At 43.2% G+C, this 20,722-nt stretch overlaps 2 protein-coding genes across 15 annotated transcripts in view; one reads left to right on the top strand and one right to left on the bottom strand.

The window, feature by feature from the left end:
- PLAG1 (PLAG1 zinc finger) overlaps positions 1 to 7,795 on the bottom strand; it is a 43,542-nt gene extending 35,747 nt beyond the window's left edge. The window contains exon 1 of one of the 3 annotated variants that reach the window (XM_081504957.1): positions 7,508 to 7,795. The gene's annotated coding sequence lies outside the window, so the exon portion shown is untranslated. The remainder of the gene's footprint in view (positions 1 to 7,507) is intronic. The other 2 variants (XM_081504960.1, XM_081504958.1) reach the window with 2 other exon arrangements.
- A 386-nt stretch (positions 7,796 to 8,181) lies between these two features.
- CHCHD7 (coiled-coil-helix-coiled-coil-helix domain containing 7) lies at positions 8,182 to 15,495 on the top strand. Of its 12 annotated transcripts, none has more exons than XM_081505100.1 (9): positions 8,182 to 8,233; positions 8,507 to 8,594; positions 8,711 to 8,749; positions 8,911 to 9,109; positions 9,340 to 9,477; positions 9,551 to 9,603; positions 11,559 to 11,628; positions 13,207 to 13,305; positions 14,267 to 15,495. In XM_081505100.1, the coding sequence occupies exons 5-9, from the start codon at positions 9,370 to 9,372 to the stop codon at positions 14,369 to 14,371; spliced, it is 435 nt and encodes a 144-aa protein (XP_081361226.1). In that variant the 5' UTR covers positions 8,182 to 8,233; positions 8,507 to 8,594; positions 8,711 to 8,749; positions 8,911 to 9,109; positions 9,340 to 9,369; the 3' UTR covers positions 14,372 to 15,495. The 12 variants fall into 12 exon arrangements, with proteins under 12 accessions (XP_081361226.1, XP_081361223.1, XP_081361229.1 ...); XM_081505097.1 differs by having other exon boundaries at positions 9,194 to 9,477; XM_081505103.1 differs by lacking the exon at positions 8,911 to 9,109.
- Positions 15,496 to 20,722: the final 5,227 nt, after the last annotated feature.

Below are 20,722 nucleotides of genomic sequence, written 5' to 3'. Positions count from 1 at the left end.
TTCCACCATTCATAGTATAATTAACTATTTTATTATATATCTAGTTCTATTTTACTGCTGAGACACTGTATATCTGAATAGTAATTTTAGGTAAAATTCTATTAATATTAGAAGAGGAATATAATTGAAATTGAAAACTTACCCAATTAAATTACTTCAGACAATAACAAATGAGAAAAACACATGAAAAATATTTTCTCAGTTTTATTCAGAAAACAATTTTAGAAGAAGGGGAGCAAATTCATGTTTGAGATATGGTTTATAATCAGATATGGTAATCATATTAACATTTACGTTTAAGGTTATAATAGATCTTATCGAAACATATAAAGTGACAACTCTCCCATAAATTGCAAATTTAGAGCAAATTTAGTTTTAAAGTAAAGGAGATAGTTTCTCTTCCTTGGAATGGAACAGTTAGAGAAATTAAATTTAGGAAATGCACAAAATAGTTTTAAAAAGGTAATGTACCCTTATATAAAATAGTATTTTCATTTCATTGTCTAAAGTTAATAAAAATAAAACCTATTAGTGTAACTGTTTTAGAATATGATGAAAAGTGATGCGGGCTCTATGTAATTCCAGCATTAAGGCAATACAAGGAAATAAAAAGTTATTGAGAAAAGCTACTGAATCTAAAATTCAACTGGAGCTATTTTGAACCTGCACATTTGAACTACCTCAAGCTTTCAGGCTCAATTTCTTAAAATTCTTCTGATTAAGAACAATTCAGTCAACTTTTTACTAAAATATCTTCAAGCGGAAAAAAATTGATTAGAACATTTTTCTAATTCTATTAGTCAAAGGGACTAAATTCCTCATTCTCTGACTTCTAGTTGAACAATCTCCACAAATGTATCTCAAAACTCAAGGCTCTAATGTCAAACTATTGATTTAAAAGATAAAATTTTTCAAAAAAATAGGTTGGCAGCCTTGTAGTTGTAGCATTTCATCTGACTATCAACATTTTCATATTCAGAAACTAAAAGATAGGATATCATAAATAATCAATAAACAATGTGCAATTCCAACATTGGTTTGAGACAATAATTCAAATATTTACTATCTGAAAGCCTAAAATGAGTCTCTGACTCTCAAAAAAAGGTAGGGCTCAAGGCTCTGCCATGGCAGATAACCACAGTCTGCTGAGACTCTTGAAGAAAAGATGCCTCCTTTACCCTCAAAATATTCTCTAATATTAAAAGAAAATTCCACCCTCGAACACAATACTGTAATAGGTCTAGATTCTCCTTCAGAAAATCAACTGCTAATTAATAAATGGGGAAGAAAATTTCTGTAACTGTCAGCCAACCCCTAAAAACACTTCAGAAATCAAAAAGTTTGTGAGTGTTCTTATCTTTACCTTGTGAAAAGCTTTTAAAATGTTACTGAGTCTGGAAGAAATGACTTAAACTGCCCTAAACAAAAGTCCACAAAGTACACTGTTCTCAGACTAAGGTTTTAAAATTTATTTCATTAACTTAATGGGAAGTTTTAAAGTTTCTGATAAAGAATTAAGAAAATAATTTTCAACAGTTTCTAAGATTTTTCAGAACACTTCACTTAGGTACACATTTGAAATAATCTTTACTCTTTTAAAAAAATAACAAAAAATCATTTTTCCTTATTTAAAAATAAAGTATTCCAAATAACCGCTACACATTATTCTTAGAGTTTAATTTAGGTTACTACAACTCTAAAGATACAGAGGAAAAATTGAGGAGGAATCTATTTTTAAAAGGTTACCATAAACCAGCAATTTGTATTAAAAATACTCTCTTACAGATTCCCCCAGTTATCACTCTCATTTTGGGGGAGTAAATTTACTATTATTTGCTTTATAGTTAGCTATTCTTTATTCACAGAAGTCAAATTTTAAATTTACCATGATTAAATCTGATATTCTCATGTACCTAGTTCTTTCCCCATTAACTTTGGACATTTTAGTCCACACTTAGGTTCTTATAATACACTTTTCCTTACAATTTTTTTTAAGAAAAAAAAAAAACATCAAAAACAACATTTTTGCTTTCTAACACATTCATATTTCTAGGTTTTCTATGTATTTAGATTAGGAAAAAGTCTTCACTTTAAAAAAACACAGGGAAACACTTCAAGCAAATTGCTCCTCCTATTAACCTAGGATACAACTGCCTAAATTCATTCATTCTACATAGGCATACCCATTTCTTGTGTTGCCATCTCAAATTCCCCCCACACACTGTGGTTAGTTTTAATGCCATGTCCCTGCAATAACTCTGTTTACAAGACATCCAGGGACTTTTAAATACTAACAATTTTAATGCAGTATCACACTACTTCACTTTTTAAAAATGAGATATTCTTTTCTAAAATTGGGATTTTGTTCTCTGATAAGCATTAAGAAAAAAAAAAAGAAAACCTTAACACTTGAATAACACACAGCAGTCAGTGCATACACAAAATCAGAAAGCAAAAATACCAAAGCACCCTTGGTAGTTCCTCATCACCACATCCTTGTCAATACTACCCTGGAGGGAGGAGGCAGAGACAGGTGGACACCCAGGGTAGAATGTAAACTACTGGGCACTAGACCAAGCGATTTAAAACTAAAAATCAAATTATGCCCCTGCAATAATGTCTACTAGGCTTTCATACATGTATATTTCTCACAACTTCAAATGTTAATAACTACACATCAGTACTTTCAGAAAATGTTATGATGTAAAATTTTGCATTTAATTTCTCAAATTAAATTTGCTAATGAGATATAAAAGTTGCCTTGTTATAAAAGAAATGTAGTAACACAGCAGATGTCAGGTTCAGGCTTTTTCAAAAAAAGACAAAATTAGGTACTGAAATACACACAAAGGTAAAAATTAGTTACCTCCAAAGTGGTCTTATTGTAAAATGGGAAAGAATTCCCCTGCATGAATTCTAAAATCATAGTTAACTTTCAGTTCATCAATTCACTGCACCCTGCCCTCACATTTAACTTATTTGTAAATACTTTTCCAAGGTTACCTAAACACTTACTAATTGGTTAAAGATGATGCCTACATTAATTCCTGTTACAATTAAAGAAATTAAGGGTCCATTTTTGCTCCTCTGCAGTGTCTGATATATTTTCCAAGTATTTGATGTTTCAGATAAGGTGTTTATCAGGTTCTTGAAACATTTAAAAAATGCCTCAAGGGACAATTTTTAGCCTTTTTACCTTGAACATATTCACTATCCTGGATTTGTTGAACACATTCAGTTGTTCTTGCCTTCTTCTTAAACTCTTCCCTTACTCAAATAACTTAACTAAAGAATCTAAGATGTTATCAACATAAAGAGGAAAATTTTTATTTATTTCCTATACATTTGGAAACACATCAAAAAGAACAAGTATTCCCGATTGTGTAAGTAAAGTTACTCAGTAAAACTTTTTCTTGGGTGTGTGTCTGTGTGTATATATGTGTGTGTCACAGGTAACTTTTCAGACATATTAATTTTCCAAAGAACAAGATTCTAAATAAAAAACATTAAAACATTCCTGGAAGGAACCAATATTTTGATTACACAGCTCAAGGGGCAAATGATTATCAAAACAAAACTTCAAAGACAGCTATAGATACATGTTTTAGTTCTCAAGCTTTTCAAATCTCAAAGATAGCAGCATTATATTTCATTCAGCAAATAACAATTTAATCCTTAGAAAGGAAAATTTCCAGAATACCAAACCAAAATGTATATAGTGACAACCAGGATTATGTTAAAAACAAAGGAAAAAAAAGAACACCTTTGTATGATTTTAAAACACCAAGAGTACCCTTACAACTTCGAAAATACACTGATAAAAACATATTCACTAATTTATTTAGCTATAAAATGTCTGTTTATTAAAATATTTAGATTTTAATAAATATGCAGATGTTGAATTTTATCAGAATTAGCCCATATTTATAAATCATCTTCCATAGCAGCTAAATTCCTTATAGAATGTCCAATAGCAAAATTAGGCATATAAATTTCAAATAAGCATCTCCATCTATGAGGCTTCTCTAATTCTACCTGAAATAAAGATTATGAGTATACAACAGCCTTAACTTATTTCTGTTAATTGGTACAATTTAATAGTAGCTTCAGAAAAAGGATGTTCAACAGTAGTATTTCTTAGGTATTACAAAAGCTCAGTACAATCAATTCAAATGAGTAATTATACTATGTCCCAGCTAAATGAGACTCTCCAAGGAATTACAGGTTTTATATATGTGTGCTTTGAGTGCATTTTCTGATTCAGACAAGTAGCCAGGTGTGTAAAACCCAAACATGAAGAAGGTTTCATACCACCTTTTGTGATATAGAAAAAAAAAAAAATCACAATACCAGCACTTTTATTTAGTATGACAATAAACTAATCATAATGTGAAGTGTCCAAGCAAACTGAATAACTCCATGGTCTCATGTAACTGGAAGAAATACTTTTCCTTCACATTTATAGAAACTGAATTTATTGATATTAGTAACTGGTTTGTCAAAGTGGCAACTATTCAAGATCTAAAAGTCTCACTTATTTTAAATCCATACTGAATTTGACTACTTACAGTCAATGTAACTGTCTCCAGCCAAACTACAATGAACATGTAAGATAAATTTCAAAGGTTTTATAAGTATTAATGGCATCATGAAACTTCTGCAAAGATTATTTGGGGGAGGGGTAGTTTCCCTTCTCCACTGACACTTTAATCACTTTCCAATCAATTTTGATTTAACAGTGGTTCATGGGATTAATTTTTTTAATGAGTTCTTAGAAAGCTGCAATTGCTTCCAAAATCAGAAACCACACTATAGGGATGTAACTGCTACTATGGAGGTATTTACAGAAAGGTGCAGGTAAGAGTTCAGATGTGAACACAGGTTAACATACACCAGACTTCAAAATAATAATTTGTTTGTACAGTATGGCCAGAAAAAATATTCTGTATAAGAAGCCTAAAAATCCAGTCCTTACTTTAATCCATTTCTATAAATCACAAAAACAAAGGAAAATAGGCATCTATTCCAGAAACTTCATATACCCGTGGAAAACAGAACACAAGTAAATTCTATTCAAGGTGAACCTTAATGTCCAATAGAGTACAGCACACAACTTACATATTTTCAATTTTGAAAATACTGTGAAAATCTAAGCCATCAGAGTCAATAGTAGTTTATGATCAGTAAACATTTCCTGTTAAATAACACAAATAAATTCAACTTAAAAGATGTCAACTGGTAGATCACAGGACTTTAAAACCTTTTCATTTCAGAGGCACAGAGTTACTGCACATGTATAGGATGGGGCTTTAAAATGGGTATGTGTAAACTTTTCCATGGTGTTGGTGTATGTGCTTTTTTTTTCCCTTAAAGAAATGCCTACTGCTTACAGAGTAAAAGAATCTCCACCACTCTGTCTGTAGTTTTCAACCAGAAGTCCTCAGTGTACCTTAAGCCAAATTGAATATTAGGTATTTTACAGCTTTTACAAAATGGCTGTAAAATCATATTATGGGCATACACAGCTCTTTGATCTCACTGCACAGAATTCATAACTGTTCAATAATGCTATACCATTACACCACACACCTTAAACTATTTCCATTTTTCCACAATTCCTTCCAAAATCAGCTTCCAGAGCACAGCAATGTAACATGCAAAGTTCCTGGGAGGGCTTGTTACACAAAAGAACAGCTTGGAAACAAACTGATCTACACAATATCCATCTTCTGTTGAGCCTGCTTTAGCCCTCCTTTCCCTCCATCACTGCTAAAGGTGGGTGCATTTGAGTCATGGAAAGAGGAGGCTCTTCCATCACCACACCCTCCCAGCACCTCTGCTGCTGGTCCTCACTCAGGGCTTCTGTGTAGGTGATGAAAAATCATAAGAAAAGAGAAGCTGTCCCTTTAAAATGCCCTGCTCTGTCCCACATCCCACGTGGAAACCAACATCAGCAGCACTTTCCCATTAACTTCACTGTGATGCAAGAGGCACCATCCTTTTCTATACATAAAACCAGAAAACCTCGGCTGGACATTCTTTCCTGAGGATGAGCAGGTGAAGCAAACGTGTCAGGAGGCGAGCAGCTCAGTAACTCCCCACCCCACCCCAAAAGGTGCTCCAGTCTTGCACACCAGCCTCTGTGTGCACCACCACCTCTCTACCCCTCCTCTGTAGAGCCTAGTTTAAAGAAAGGAGGGAGCCACCAACAAAACCTGAAGCATAAATGCGACGAAAATGCAATTCAAAGCCGAAAGGGTTTATTCTTCCAATCACACATATTAACTCTATTAAGAAAATGGCATCACTTTTTTTTTTTTTCCACCGGGGGGGAGAAAAAAAAACCCCGCAACGATCATTAAAACAGAGTTATAAAATAGCAAATATAGTGTTTATCTTATGTCAGATCAGCCCACATTACCAATAAGTTTAGCAGTTTCTGCACTACCACCTCCCCCCCCTCCCCCTCCTTCTCGAGCATCGGATTTTCACGTTTTCTCATTGTCGGTTGAGTTATAAAAGGCTTTTGCCCTTCGAAAGTTTTGAAAAAATAAATAAATATTAACTCCTTGGTCCCTGCAAAGTCAAAATGGACTTCAGGGGAAAGGCGGTTCATCCTTTTACCTTGAGCGAGAAAAGGGGGAGCATCCCGGATTTTTTGGGATTTTTTTGCGATTTTTAAAAAATTTTTATTTGGTTATATGCCTGAGTTCTCCCTCCATTTTGGTTGTTTATGATACTGACAACAAGCTGTCCCTGGTCTGTGCAGATCTCCTGCTTTCATTTAGCACCCCCCTCCCCCCCCGCAGCCACACACCCGGGGCTCACACCTCCTCGCAGACCCCGCACCCCGACCCCGACTCGCCCACCTGAGGAAAGGGCGAAAACAAATGCATTTCTCCAAAAAAGAAAAACCTCTTTTGAAAAAAGGGGCAAAGTTCCCCCCAAGTCACTCCAAGTGCCCCCCAAATATTGCCGACTGCGGGTTTCCGCCAGGCCCTTTGGGGACCCACCTTCCCCCGGGATGTTTTGGTAGAAAATGCGGAGAGTTTACTCTCAAAACCGAATTTATATTAATTTTTCCCTTATTTTTCGGGTCTCTAATGTCTTCCGCTCTCGCTGCTGCCGCTGCCGCTGTCACAATATTCGCAGCACCAGAGAGGAGGCGGAGGAGGAGGAAAACTTTTCAAACTTTCCAGACCCTGAATAAAGGGGTTTTTTTTTTTCCCACCGACCTCACCTTCGGGTCTCCAGCCGCATCGCCCCCTGCCCTGTCAGAAGCGACTTCGGGAGTCCCCGCACCCCCGCCCGATTATTTTTATTTTATTTTTTATTATTATTTTTCTCTCTGGGGTCCTGAGCAGGGGCTGAGAGCAGCACAAACTTTTTCCTCCTCCTTTCGCCGCCGCGGCTCCTCTGCCCCCTCAGCGAGTCCCATAATTTAAATAACCCTGATATTTCTCCCGCTAAACGCCTCTCCGCCGCCCCGGACCCCGGGAGAACTCACCGCGGGGCTTTAACATCCTCCCTCCGGCCCGTCCGCCGCCTTTACACCGCCCGCGGAATTTCTAATAATTTTTTTCTCATATTTCGGGCTGGACGCGGCGGGCCTGGAAATTGTTTCCTTACGCCTCTTTCCAGCAGCCATTGTAGTGTATGCGCTGCCCCTGCAGCCCAACTTGCAGCTGCCGCCGCCGCCGCCGCCGCCGCCGCCGACGTCGCGCCCACCGCCGCCTCCCCCGACCCGCTCGGCCGCCGCCCCCGCCTCCCGCCGGCCCGCCCCCTGCCCCCGCCCGCCGCTGCGCCCGCCCCCCCTCGCCCTTCCCCGCGCGCTCCGCCCCGGGGCCGGCCACTGGGTGCCACCGCCGCCGCAGCCGCGCCCTCCGATTGGCCTGTCGAGCCGCCCGTCAAGCCGAAGTGTTAAGAGGCGGGCGTCGGCGCCGGGGGCGCGGCGGGGCGGGGGCGGAGGCGGGATCGCGAGTGCCGCCCCGCCTACTCCTCCCGCCTCGGCCCTCCTCCCGCAGACAGGGGGCGGGGCGAGGCCCGCCCGCCCCCGCCGCGCCGGGCCCCGCTCGGCTGTCAGTCAGGCGGCGGGGCACGCTGATTGGGTCGGCGGCCGCCGAGGAGCGGGGGCAGCACGTTGGGATGCGCGCTACTTAAGGCCCAGCTGCGTGAGCCATTGACGTGTTTGGAGCTGGAGACGGCCTGGGCGCTGGCGGAGCGGCCGCCCGAGGTGAGTGGTTTCCCCGCCCCACCCCCCGCTCCCCCCCGCCCGCCTTTCCCTCCGCGGCGGCTGCAGGGCTGCGGGAAGAGACTGGCGCGCCCGGGCCGCCGCGAGATCCGCAGTCGCGTCTCCGGCGTGAAGCCGCCTCCACCAGGCCTCGCCTGGGCGCGGGCCTCTTGCCGTTGCGCTTTCTCGTGGCAACGGGAGTCTTCTCGGGCCGGGGGCGAGGGAGGTGCCCCCTTCCCGGGCACCCCCAGCCCTTCCTTCACACTTCCTTCCCAGCTTTTGAAGCGTAACCGCCCCGCGCCCCCAGTTTCCTGCGTTTTCCTCGCCCCCTGCCTTCCTGGGTGCCGTCGAAAGTGAGAGCAAGGTGTGTTCACCTGCGCCCACCGCTCACGCGTTTGGACGGGCAGCTGTCGGGAGGCCGCGGGCTTGGGGCTCGCCTCGCTCCGGGGTCTCCTCACACCTTCCCCGCCCCCTCCGCAGGGCCACCCCGACTTCCTGATCCGCAGCCTGCTCCCAGACGTACGTTGGAGGCTCAAATGCCTCGCCGGACGCGTTGCGGGTTCCCGACGGCTGCTCCTGCGGTGGGGAGGCCCGCAGCCCTGTCTGGGCTCGGACAGCCTCGGGGCGGTGGTGGTGGCGGGGGGCCTTGGACGGGTCAGCAGCGTTCCCTTCCCTTGCAGAGCTGCTCCGAGTGGGGACGTGGAAACACTGGATGAAAAGTCAAGAAATACTTGTTAAAGCAGTTTGCCCTTTGCAAAAAGAGTTGAGAGTTCTTCCTCAAACGTGCTGTGCTTTTTTGAGGGACCTCCCTCAAATCGTTGGTTTCTTTCTGTCCTCTGCGGACAGAGCTTAGGCACGTTTATTTGTTACGTTCAGAGAGTAAGTAGATAAGGCCTCCCTAGCGGAACACCCGCTTTCAGCCCCGCTCCTCACTGTAAACTGACATTTCCTCTTCATTTCCAGTCATTACATGTGGATTTGTGCAGAGCAGGTGACAGTCGGAAATCCAAACTTAGATTGACTGCTATTTAGAACCCGGAAGGGAAAGGAAAGGAACGATGAATAAACTCCTACAGCAAACCTGATTCGGTATATGTGATGCTACCTAGGTGTGGTTTTTAAAGAATTTCTAACCGACGATGGTGATAAAAAGTAGAACACTTTCACGGAAGGGGAGCGACCTGAGTTCAGTCTGCGTCCGATCGTTGTTGAGATTACATCCAAAGAGTGTGAACAACGGAGCAGAGGTCTGTGCTCAGAGCATGGGACACATGTAGACAAGAAAGCCGTGAGTTCATTTTGTGCCCTTACCTGTCTTAGGAAGAAGTCAAGCCTGCAAAGGAATTGTGTTCAGGAGAGGAAGAAGCTTCTAGGTACAGTTGAACAGCATCTTGAATTTTCTTTCTGCCAAGAGGTTTCTGTTAGCTAGGTGTACTCATGTATTGGTCAATGAAGATCATAAAATAGAAGGATTGCTTACTGAAAGGACCCGGAATGGTTAGACTTTTTTCCACCCTTCTTTAGCTTGGACATCCTGATATTTCTTGTAAAAGAGAAAGGGAACTAGTTGACTCATGATCCTAGAATACCTCCACTTTTCAGGAGTTTATGGAGGTTAGATTGTTTTTCCTGAGCGTACTTTATTTCTTTTAACATGGCTCATATTTTTTGATGGTCCCATCTTGGGGAAGGAAGGTAGAAACCATTTTGTACAAAAGTTCAGAGCTCTGTCTAGTTATACTGATGCAGTTTTTTATTCATTGGTGTTTTGGTTAGGTCATCCTACATTATTTGCTGCCTTCTTCTTTGATCTTTAGGTAAAAGACAGTTAAGCTAGAGCGAAATTCAGGAGTAAATTCCATAAAGTTAGCGCAGAGCATTTAAAAATATTTGTGGGTGGCTCATTGATAATATGCCAATATGTTGAAATAAAGAATTGCGTTTAATTAACAAGTAGTTGAGTTTTTTAAAAAAATTCTTCTAGTTCCTTTCTATGATGTGTCTTTGAAGATAACAGGCATACCAATTTCAGTTAGATTCATTAGAGAGGCAGTTGTCCTGGGATATAGAGGTACTTGTTATAAGAGTATATGATTTGACCTGGAATCCCTAATTGGATCCTAGAGAACTGTGATCATCTTTAATTGATAAAGGCTTGAGCTGTATGCCTATAGGGCTTTAGCCAGAAGATGAATGGGCGGCAGTGGTGTTCCCTCACTTCCTTTATCCCTGGAAGCGTCAGTTAAATAGAAGATGCCTTTGGGAAGTTAAGTTGCAGATTTCTTTTTTTTTTAACTTTTCAAAATGTCCACTGACTAATAACTTGGGTGGTGTTTTTTTTTTTTTTTTGGTATATTGGCCAACACAGGACAGGCCATAGAGGAGACATTCAGGTACTTGAGAAGGCAATGGCACCCCACTCCAGTACTCTTGCCTGGAAAATCCCATGGATGGAGGAGCCTGGTAGGCTGCAGTCCATGGGGTCACTAAGAGTTGGACACGACTGAGCGACTTCACTTTCACTTTTCACTTTCGTGCACTGGAGAAGGAAATGGCAACCCACTCCAGTGTTCTTGCCGGGAGAATCCCAGGGACAGGGGAGCCTGGTGGGCTGCCATCTATGGGGTCGCACAGAGTCAGACACGACTGAGGTGACTTAGCAGTAGCAGCAGTAGCAGTTGACAGTTTTGCTGAAGTTGGGTTTTACTAAATTATTCCACCCATATTTTGTGTGCTAATCAGTGTATAATAAGGAAGTAATCATTAGAGTGCATGCTGTATTTTTATTTTGTTAATACATTTAATTGCTTAGTCTATAGATACTGTTGGCTTTTAGTCACTGAAAGTCAGTCTGACTCTGCAACCTCATAGACTGTAGCCCACCAGGCTCCTCCGTCCATGGAATTCTCCAGGCAAGAATACTGGAGTGGGTTGTCATTACCACCTTCAGGAGATCTTTCCAACCCAGGGATAGAACTCTTGTCTCCTGCATTGGCCGGCGGATTCTTTACCACTGAGCGACCTTTAGAAATAGGAGTAAACTAAAACTGAATTTTAGTGGAGCTATCTTTCTCTCTGAACACTGTAGTCAGATTTCAGTAGATGCACTTAAACAGTTTAAACAAGGCCTTTGTGCTGAGGCATGAGTCAGTGTAGAGGAGAATCACATCCAAGTCTTCATTCTGAAAATACAGAGAGTGCGTGAGTTCCTCACTAGGAAATCTTCGTGCCAGAGTTAACTTTTCCGGTACTGTACTTGGGGAGTTGATGAGGCTTAACTGACTTGTGTGTCATCCACTGTGTTACCCTTCCCAACCTCTGCCTGCAGGGAGAAGACACTTAGGATGCCCATGATGACACGGAAGCTGAGGGATCCTGACATAAACCCTTGCTTGTCGGTAAGCTGGTTGGCTTTGAATTGTCACAGGTGTTAAGTTGGAAAAATAAGTGTCTTCTGATTTTGTGGGCATCGGTTTTTTGCAATTCTTGAATAAAGTTATTCTTGTACAAGAAACATTCATGGCCTGCGTATCCTTATTTCACAAGAGCATATTTAGATATTCATCATTTACCTGACAAAGACTCATCTCTTTTAAGTTCCCCTAATTTGTAGAACATACAAGCTTTTAGTTGTCACTCTTAACACTAGATAAGCATGTACAACACTGAGGAAATTCTTGAGTCCAAACATGCAAAGTTGGAAAGTAGGTATTTTTAAATGGTTGCTGAAATTTATGTTTTGACAGCAATGATTTCATCATGTCCCTGAAACCACCTCGCTGAGAGTGAAGGGCTGATGACTGAGTTAGAGTATTTAAAGCCTGAAGGTTTTCACAAGGATATCATGTAAACAAAATGTTTTGTTGTTACAGTAAGCTTTTATTGGCATTTATTTGGTACAATTAGCAGTTCTTAACTTGTGGCATTGTCATCCTTGAATAAGGCAGCCATCGGACTGGTGCTATGAAAATTGTATTTTCCGATTCACATGCATTTTCCAAATATACACATTTGTTAAATATTTGGCGTGGAGTATTGGCTTTGTTCTACTTGAAATCTGTTTTCAGCAGTTTTCCTAAGTTGCTTTAGATAAACCATGTTTCTCAGATCTGTGAAGCAAACTACTTGCCCTTAATTTAAAATTTTCCTTTAGATGACCTCTCAGAATCATGCCTTTCACTTTGAAGTTTGTTATCCAATCTACTTCCAGTTCAGACAGCTAAACTTTGATTCCCAAATGGCAGCTACCCTCCTTTGAACTTGTAGCCCTGTGTGGCTCACGTCAGTTTTGAAGTGATATTGATACCTATTAAAATTACTGGCATAATAGTGTATTTACTTGCATAATGGAGTGAATGATAGCCAAACATACGTTGAGATGAATGTCGTTACTTTAATTTACCTTGTTGTAGACCAGTCATTAGCTATTTACTTAGGGTCTCGAAACCACCTTAACATCAAACGTTCAAGTCTGGGTGAGAACTTGGAGGAGTGGAGAGCCTCCTGCCCTCTGAGTCAGGAGATGGGGTTTGGCTTCTGCTGTGCAGCAGTGAATTTTTTTTTTCTTTTGGCCCCGCTGTGCAGCCTTAGTTCCCCAACCAGGGATTAAACTCAGGCCCCTGGGAATGAAAGTGCTGAGCCCTAACCCGGGGACCCGCAGAAAGCTCCCTGCAGCCGTGAATGAGCACATCGAAGTTGAACCTTGCCTCAGCCTCCTCGATAAACGGTTACTGACTGATCTCATTCAGTGCTTTGACTCAAATTCCTGTGAATCAGATGCAGAGAAAACTGACCCCAACTGTGAAGAGGAAGGTGTTGGCCTTGAGAATAACGGATGCTGGGATAGTTGGAAAGCTAATTCTGTTTTGAAACTATCTCCAGTTATCTGCTCAGGGGGACACAGCTTCAGAAGTGTGTGTATCTGTTTTTTAGATGCCACTCTGCCTCCTAAATGTTGCCTGTCTTACATATTTAAGGAATCAGATGCGTCTACCAGATGCATGGCCGAAAACAACTATGACAAGGAGATGTGTTCCTCTCACTTCTTGAAGTATAAGAACTGCCGGAAGTTCTGGGTAAGCTTGGCTCGCTCACCTCTGTCAGAACTCATCTGTTATGCATGAGTCTGAATCCTGAGGTTTGGCAGAAGCCACCATCCTTCCTTAGTGATGGCTGTGGGAAGCCCACCTTTCTGACCACATCCCCCGCGTGCCCTCAGGACCCTCGGGCACTCTCGTTGGCTGCCTCACCCCCTCCTACGTGTGAGGATGCAGCTCCAACTGAGGTGGGTCGTCCTACATGGATCAGTATCTTGCCATCATGTTAGTTTTCTAGAGGTGGATGGAACGGCAGGCTTACCCTGTCACCACGTGTATCTGGCTTCTTTTTCTGCCTCCTCCCCCACCGCCGCCCATGGTCCCCATTTTCTCATATGCATTGTAATTTCTGCTTCTTTGAGCACTGGCTCCAATGGCTTCCTTTCCCTCTGCTCACTCACCTGTTGTCACCTGTTGGCTCCTTTGGGCAGTTGTTCCTGAGCTCTTGGTGGGCTGTGCTCCTGGGCTGGTAGTTCAACACTGTATCCCCATCCTAGTAACAGGTGACATATTCCTGTGGGAATAATGGGACTTCCCTGGAGGCACAGTGATAGAGAACCTACCTCCAATGCAGGACATGGGGGTTTTATCGCTGGGTCAGGAACATCCCCTGGAGAAGGAAATGGCAACCCACTCCAGTATTCTTGCCTAGGAAATCCCATGGACAGAGGAGCCTGGAGGGATACAGTTCATGGGGTCGCAAAGCAGTCGGACAGGACTTGGCAACTAAACTACCACCACCATGAAGGGAATAATCACTTCTGTTTAATGGATAATAATCTCAAAGCATCATCTAGAGTCCCAGAATTTATTTTCTGTTTCTTTTTTAACCTGCCCTTTTATGTTTCGTTTTGGAAGACGCAATAGCCGATTACTGGCAGTTGATTGGCGTTTTGTATGTAACTGATTCTGGTTTCTTCTCATTTCTACATACTTGCAGAACTCTGTCATGATCCAGAGAAGACAGAACGGAGTGAAGCCTCCCATGCCCACGGCAGCAGAGAGAGATGAGATCTTAGGAGCAATGGGGAAGATGCCCTATTGAGTGTTTGCATTAAAATTGTTTATTTAACTTAGGAACAGATAAATATTTTTAATAAGTGGTTACTGCGACTTCATAAGACCTTTCAGGCCATACCCAGACAGATCTCAGATTCCTTGGGGGAAGCCGCGGGTCCTCTGTTTCTGCTGTCAGTGCCACGGTGAGAGCGGGCCACCCTGGCTCTACCATGTCCCTGACTTCACAAGACTTGCTGAAGGCAAGGGGGCCTTAGAAACAGCTCGGTGGAGAGTTGACCTTTTCCGCTGGGTCTCGAGAGAAGTAAGATGTGAACAAGGGAGGGATTAATGGGGATGAAAGGGGGGCAGTGTCTCCAAGGAAGGGAAGTGATGTGCGTGACAGCACGACAGAGGGCGGGCTGGAGCCACGTGTGGAGAGCAGTGTGTGGACTGTCCCCCTGGAGGGGAGGTGGGGACTGAGTGGTGGGGAGCAGACTGGATGGCAAGTCCAGGGTGGATACCCAATGGGCCTCAGTCCCAGGCACGTTACTAAGGTCTCTGCCCTGACCTCACTCATATACCCTGATTTAAAAAGCCTTGGGGAGGCACGGGTGTCTTTAAGTGACATACAGAGAACTGGTTTTCTTTATATAAGGATGGGCTTAGTCAAAGGATTCTGTGACTGAAGTCTGATCACTGGATAGCCTTCTAAGGAAAAGGTGATGCTTTCAGAGGTGGGGTTTCTACCTGCAGGATGAGATGGACAAGGAGGGGCTGGGGTTCGTCAGGTGATTGCAACACAGGATGAGGCTGGAGCTGAGCTTCATTTTATGATTTAAAAGTGAGAATATTCAGTATCATGACTGGGGTGGGGTTGTAAAGCAGCTCTCAAACTCACCACCTTTTAAAATCCAGGATCTTTCATTTACAGGATTGCTTTGTAAAAGACACATTATTTGATCAAATTTCATGTGTACAGAAAGTGAAAACAGATAGTTTGTGTCCCTTCTCTTCATCTGGTCCTGATGCAGGAGTATTACAACGGCCGCTGGCACAAACTGTCCAGCTCGTTGGTCCTAGTCCAAAATTCAGGTCAGAGGTTTTTAAACGATGGAACCTTTATTTTCAAATGTGATTCTATTTGAATAAAAGGTAGAATTGTTTCAGAAATTCTTTGATTTGTATTGATTGCTGTAAAAATGATGGATTTAGATAGGAGCTGACAAGAAATGAATACTTACTGTGTAAGAAACATTTCAGTGTTTCTAGGCTTATTTAAGAGTGGAATTTTAATGCACCTTTTTAACTGTACATACCAATATCCACATTTATTTGTCCTGGGCTAGCTGTTTTTTTAAATAGCAGGTTTATCAACATGCAATTTGTATACCATGTAAATCATTTGTTTAAAGTGTACAATGCAATGATTTTTATTAATAGTATATTGACAAAATTGTCATCCATCCCCACAATTGATTTTAGGAGGCATCAGCCCAAAAGAAAGCCTGTACCTGTTAGCACTCTTGGTCTGCTCCTAACACACAGCACCCTTGGTCCCCACTTCATGTCCCCAGCACTCAGGCACCTGCTCACCTACTTTCTGTCTCTAGACTTGCCTGCTCTGGACATTTCCATCAATGGAACCATGCACCTTGTGATCTTGGTGACTGGCTTCTGTCACTCAACCTCATGTTCTCAAGGTTCAGGCCCATCGCTTATATCAGTGCTTCATTCCTTTTGTTGCTGACAAAGCTTCCATTGTGTGGAAATACCACATTTTATTTATACATTCATCAGTTGACAGTTATTTGAGTTGTTTGCGTTATTGGCTGTTTTATGAGGTTGAAACTTGTGTGTACAAGTTTTTGCGGAGACAGTGTCTTTTTGGATATATGCCCAGCAGTTGAACTGGTGTGACCATACTGGGTCATATGGTAAGTACATTTAGTCTTTTGAGGAGCCAACATGTTTTCCAGAGTGGCAGCACCACTTGACAATATATGAGAGTTCTAATTGGTTCACATGCTCATTAACATTTATTGTAATACCCGCCTTTGATGACAGCCATCCTAGAGGGCCTGAGCTGGTATCTCATTGTGGTTTTGATTTGCATTTCCCTGATGGCTGATGATGCTTAGCATCTTTTCACGTGCATATTGGCCACTTAGAGATCTTCTTTGGAGAAATGTTTGCTCAGATCCTTTGCCCATTTTTAAATTGGGTTATGTATCTTTATCACTGCCAGAGTTCTTTACACACACTAGATACATGTCCCTGATAAAATATATGGTTTGTAAATTTTATCACCCATTCTGAATATGTTGTGTTTGCACTTCATGGTGTCTTTTGAAACACAGAAGCTTTTCATTTTGATGTAGTCTGATTTGTGGTTGTTGCTGTAGCTTTTGGTGTCATGTCTACAAAAAAGTCGAAAGGTTAACATCTTTGTTTCTTCTAAGAGCTGCATGGTTGTAGTTATCCAGAAGCTCCTGAAGGATGGAAGCCTTGTCATCCACTATAATGGACGTAGCAATGACAGTAGCAGTGTCAACTACTCCAAGAAGCAGTTCTGTCCATAACACCTCCCTAGGAAGCTTCTAGTATATAATAAATGATCAAGAGCTGTGTATGTGTTTGGGGAGGGTAGGCTTTTAAAATTGAACACATTGGAAAACACAGCAGATTCAAATGCTGTGAATGGGTATACAATGTAATAAATTTGCCCAGAAGCAGCCAATGTCAGGGGTTTTTAAGGTCTTGCATGCAAGTACAGCACATCTGGTGCTTCCCAGGTGACTCAGTGGCACAGGTTCAATCCTTGGGTCAGGAAGATCCCCTGGAGAAGAAAATGGCAACCCACTCCAGTATTCTTGCCTGGGAAGTCCCATGGACAGAGGAACCTGGCAGGCCTACAGTCTGTGGGGTCGCAAAAGAGTTGGACACGACTTAGCGACTAAACAGCAAGTATAGCTGTTTGTTTATTTGGTTTGCAAAAAAGGAGCATGGTAGTGCGTAAGTGGAGGCGCTTGGCCGTTTCCACTGAGCAGTGTAGTTTGAACTAGTTCTGCACGGCCGGTTACAGGGCCACTGTATGTCTTTCCTTGGGAGATACTAGGTCATGGATCCATTTCCCACAGATGGATTCCTTCCCTCTTAGAAGTAATGTCAGCTGTGGTGCTTTGCCTGCTCAGTTTTTATCTATATGCTGCATTTCTAAGAGTAAAATTTCTAGGCTGAAGGTTTCAGTAGTTTGAATTTTGTACTTACTCGTTCCCCCAGGAAGCACACCTTTACAGTCCTGGATGAAAAGCCTGAGTCCTTCCTTGTTCCTCAGGCCCTCATTCCCGCTGGGCACTTTAAAACTTCCATCCTTATTGATGAGTGAAAAGTGGAATGGGCATATTTATTTCCTTTGCCCATTTTTCTTTTTTTTTCCTTCTTAGATTGTTGGTGTGAACCAGTTGGGGAATGCTTGGTTTGGTAAGAAAATTATTAATACCCCTTCGTCATATGTATTCTATGTATTTTTCCCAGTTTGTCTTTTAACTTTGTATTTTCATTTCAGAGCAGTATTTTATATTTTAAGGTAATTAAATGGATCAGTCTTTTTGCTTATGGTTTCTGCTGCTCAATAAATATTAAATGAATCCAGCTGCAAGCACTGCAGTTTGATACTACTCCACAAGCCTTAGCAAAGTGCCCACAGTGTGCAGAGCACTGGGGTAGCTATTGAGGGGAGCAAGGCACCACTGGCCTCAGGAGACTTTGAGATGCTCCCTGGAGGATGGGCTCCTGGGAAGGGCAGGAGCAAGCTTCCCAGAGGGTGAGTGGCCTTGACAGACACATCCTCTTATTGGCTGAAAGAGTAGATGAAGGCAGTGGCAGGGGCTATGGACAGGTGGCTTAGGATCACATTGTGTGTGGCCTCGAAGGCTGTTCCAAGAACTTAAACTTGACTCTACATAAAGGAAAGCTCTGCAGGGTTCTGAGATAAAGAAGGTCAAGTCAACACATTTGACTTGTGTGTTGAGAAGGGTAATTGTGGAGATGCTGAGTCAAAGGTTATGGTGATGGTCCGAGATCGCTTCTACTATCTATCTACGCTGTCTCCTGCAGGAATCCTGGTCCGCTTCGGGCCTTCCTCAGTACTGCAGCCCAGAGAACCTTCCCCACACAGAAACCCAGCGACCCCCCTCCTTGAACTTCCCGAGACCTGCCGTCACCTTAGGGTAAACATCCACATTCCCTCCTCAGTTTACACAGTCCTGGCCATCCAGCGCCATGTGTAAAGGGTGCAGGCTTGAGCAGGGTGGGGAGGGTGTGTTTTTGGACACACAAGACCCAGACTCTGTCCTCAAGGGCCCTAGTCTTCAGGGAAGGAGACAGACGGGTACACGCCTGCCTCCTTCCAGACACGGGTTCTCCTGCACCCACGCAGCTCCCTGAGCAACCTAGTCCTCCCAGCCGAGCGCCCCGGCCCCCTTGGCTGCAGTCAGATCTCCCCTGACCTTCAGCACCTGGCTGTCTCTGCAGCCTGCCCACCACCTCATCAGAGCCCATCTCACTCCCCAACCCCCAACTCCATGGTGGCTCTCACTTTGTGAGTTTACATAGATGTGATAGAACCTGGGAAATAAAGTCACCTGTGCATGCCCAGTTGTGTCTGACCCTTTGCAGCCCCATGGACTGAAGCCCATCAGGCTCCTCTGCCCATGGAAATTTTCGGGCAACAATACTGGAGTGGGTTGCCATTTCCTTCTCCAGGGTATCTTCCTGACCTAGGGATCAAACCCAAGTCCCTTGCGTCACCTGCATTGGCAAGGAGATTCTTTACCACCAGTGCCACCTGAACCGACTTTTAACTTCACCTTTTTGGTTTTGTATTTTGTAGAAGGATAGTGTGAAATGCTCTATTCTGAAAAGGAGATTGAATGAGGTGAACTGGTTCTGGTCTGCAGTTAAACCCCAGAAACGGTTTTCATGGACAGGCGCCCACATCAGGAGCAAGTTTGCTTGACGCCTGAGATGGTGGGGTGGCCGCTGCGGCGCCCTGGCCCCAGGCAGGTGACTCTCAGGGCCACCAGGCTCTGCCTCTGCCCTGGATGGAGCTGTTGCACAACCAAGTGTCAAATTCACGTCTGAACACCTGATTGCTTCTAGGAGACCTCCTGGCTTACATTCTGCAAACCTGCTGGCCTATGAAGACCAGCCCCACTCACAAACATTCCCTTGGGCTATGTGTTCAGATTCACTGTGTTTCATCACTGTTTATTTTTTCTTTTCTCAAAATTTTATTTATTTTGGCCACACCATGCGGCACGTGGGATCTTAAGTTGTGGCATGTGAGATCTAGTTCCCCAACCAGGGATCGAACCTGGGCCCCCCACATTAGGAAGCAGATTCTTAACCACTGGACCACCAAGGAAGTCCCCTGATTACTATGTTTAGAGACCACAGATAAGTTAGCTTGATACGAAGTCAGATTCCTCCACCAGTCCTGATTGTCATCCTGGAGAAGGAGAATCAGGGTGGGCTCTACCTGTCTCTCGGGTGGGTGGGGTGAAGGAGGGGCAAGTATAGGGTGTTGAGACGGGAGTTGGGGGGGGTTGTGGGGGAGGAGAGAGTGACCTGTCCAGTGTGGTGAGCACTGAGGGAAAAGGTTGTTCACAGTGAAAATAAAGCTTCCAACAGCAGAGACCCACGTAATACCCAGAAGCCAGACCCAAACTTGGTGTGAAAATGGCACTGCATTTGGAGTCAGAGTTCCCAGGACTGAGTTCAGGCTCTGCCACTTGCTGCCAGTACAACCTGAGCAAACCCACCACCTCTTTCAAAGCCTTTCGTCCTGGGAATACGTCTTTAAAAAATGCCATAACTTCCTGTAGGTTGTCCTACAGCAGGTTTCATGTGTGGCATGCAAGTATGTATTATTAATATTTCAAATGTATTGATAAAAAGATAGTGGATTTATAGATAATCAGTGAAAGCCTGGCTAATTCTTGGTATACTCTGAAAACTATGATATCGACTACAACGATCTTCTTACTTGACCCCCTAAACCCATCTCTGCTGGAGAAGATTGCGAGAAGTCAAACTCTTTATTTCATTTACTCCTTTTATTTTTATAGTTTTATTATATAATTTGGCCCAGAATGTTATCCTTCTAGACTTCTTCTCACACTCTTGTTCAGTCGCTCAATCGTGTCCCAACTCTGTGACACCAGGGACTGCAGCATGCCAGGCTTCCCTTGTCCTTCAGCATTTCCTGGCGTTTGCTCACATTCACATCCTTTGAGTTGGTGATGCCATCCAACCATCTCATCCTCTGTTGTCCCCTTCTCCTCCTGCCCTCTATCTTTCCTAGCGTCAGGGTCTTCTCCAGTGAGTCGACTCTGCA

The sequence above is a fragment of the Giraffa tippelskirchi genome, chromosome 6 (assembly GCF_054371585.1).
Source record: "Giraffa tippelskirchi isolate mGirTip1 chromosome 6, T2T-mGirTip1v1.2.pri, whole genome shotgun sequence".
In the NCBI taxonomy this organism is placed as follows: Eukaryota; Metazoa; Chordata; class Mammalia; order Artiodactyla; family Giraffidae; genus Giraffa; species Giraffa tippelskirchi.
Note: the sequence above shows the minus strand (reverse complement) of the source record. Positions and strands in the feature narration are given on the sequence as shown.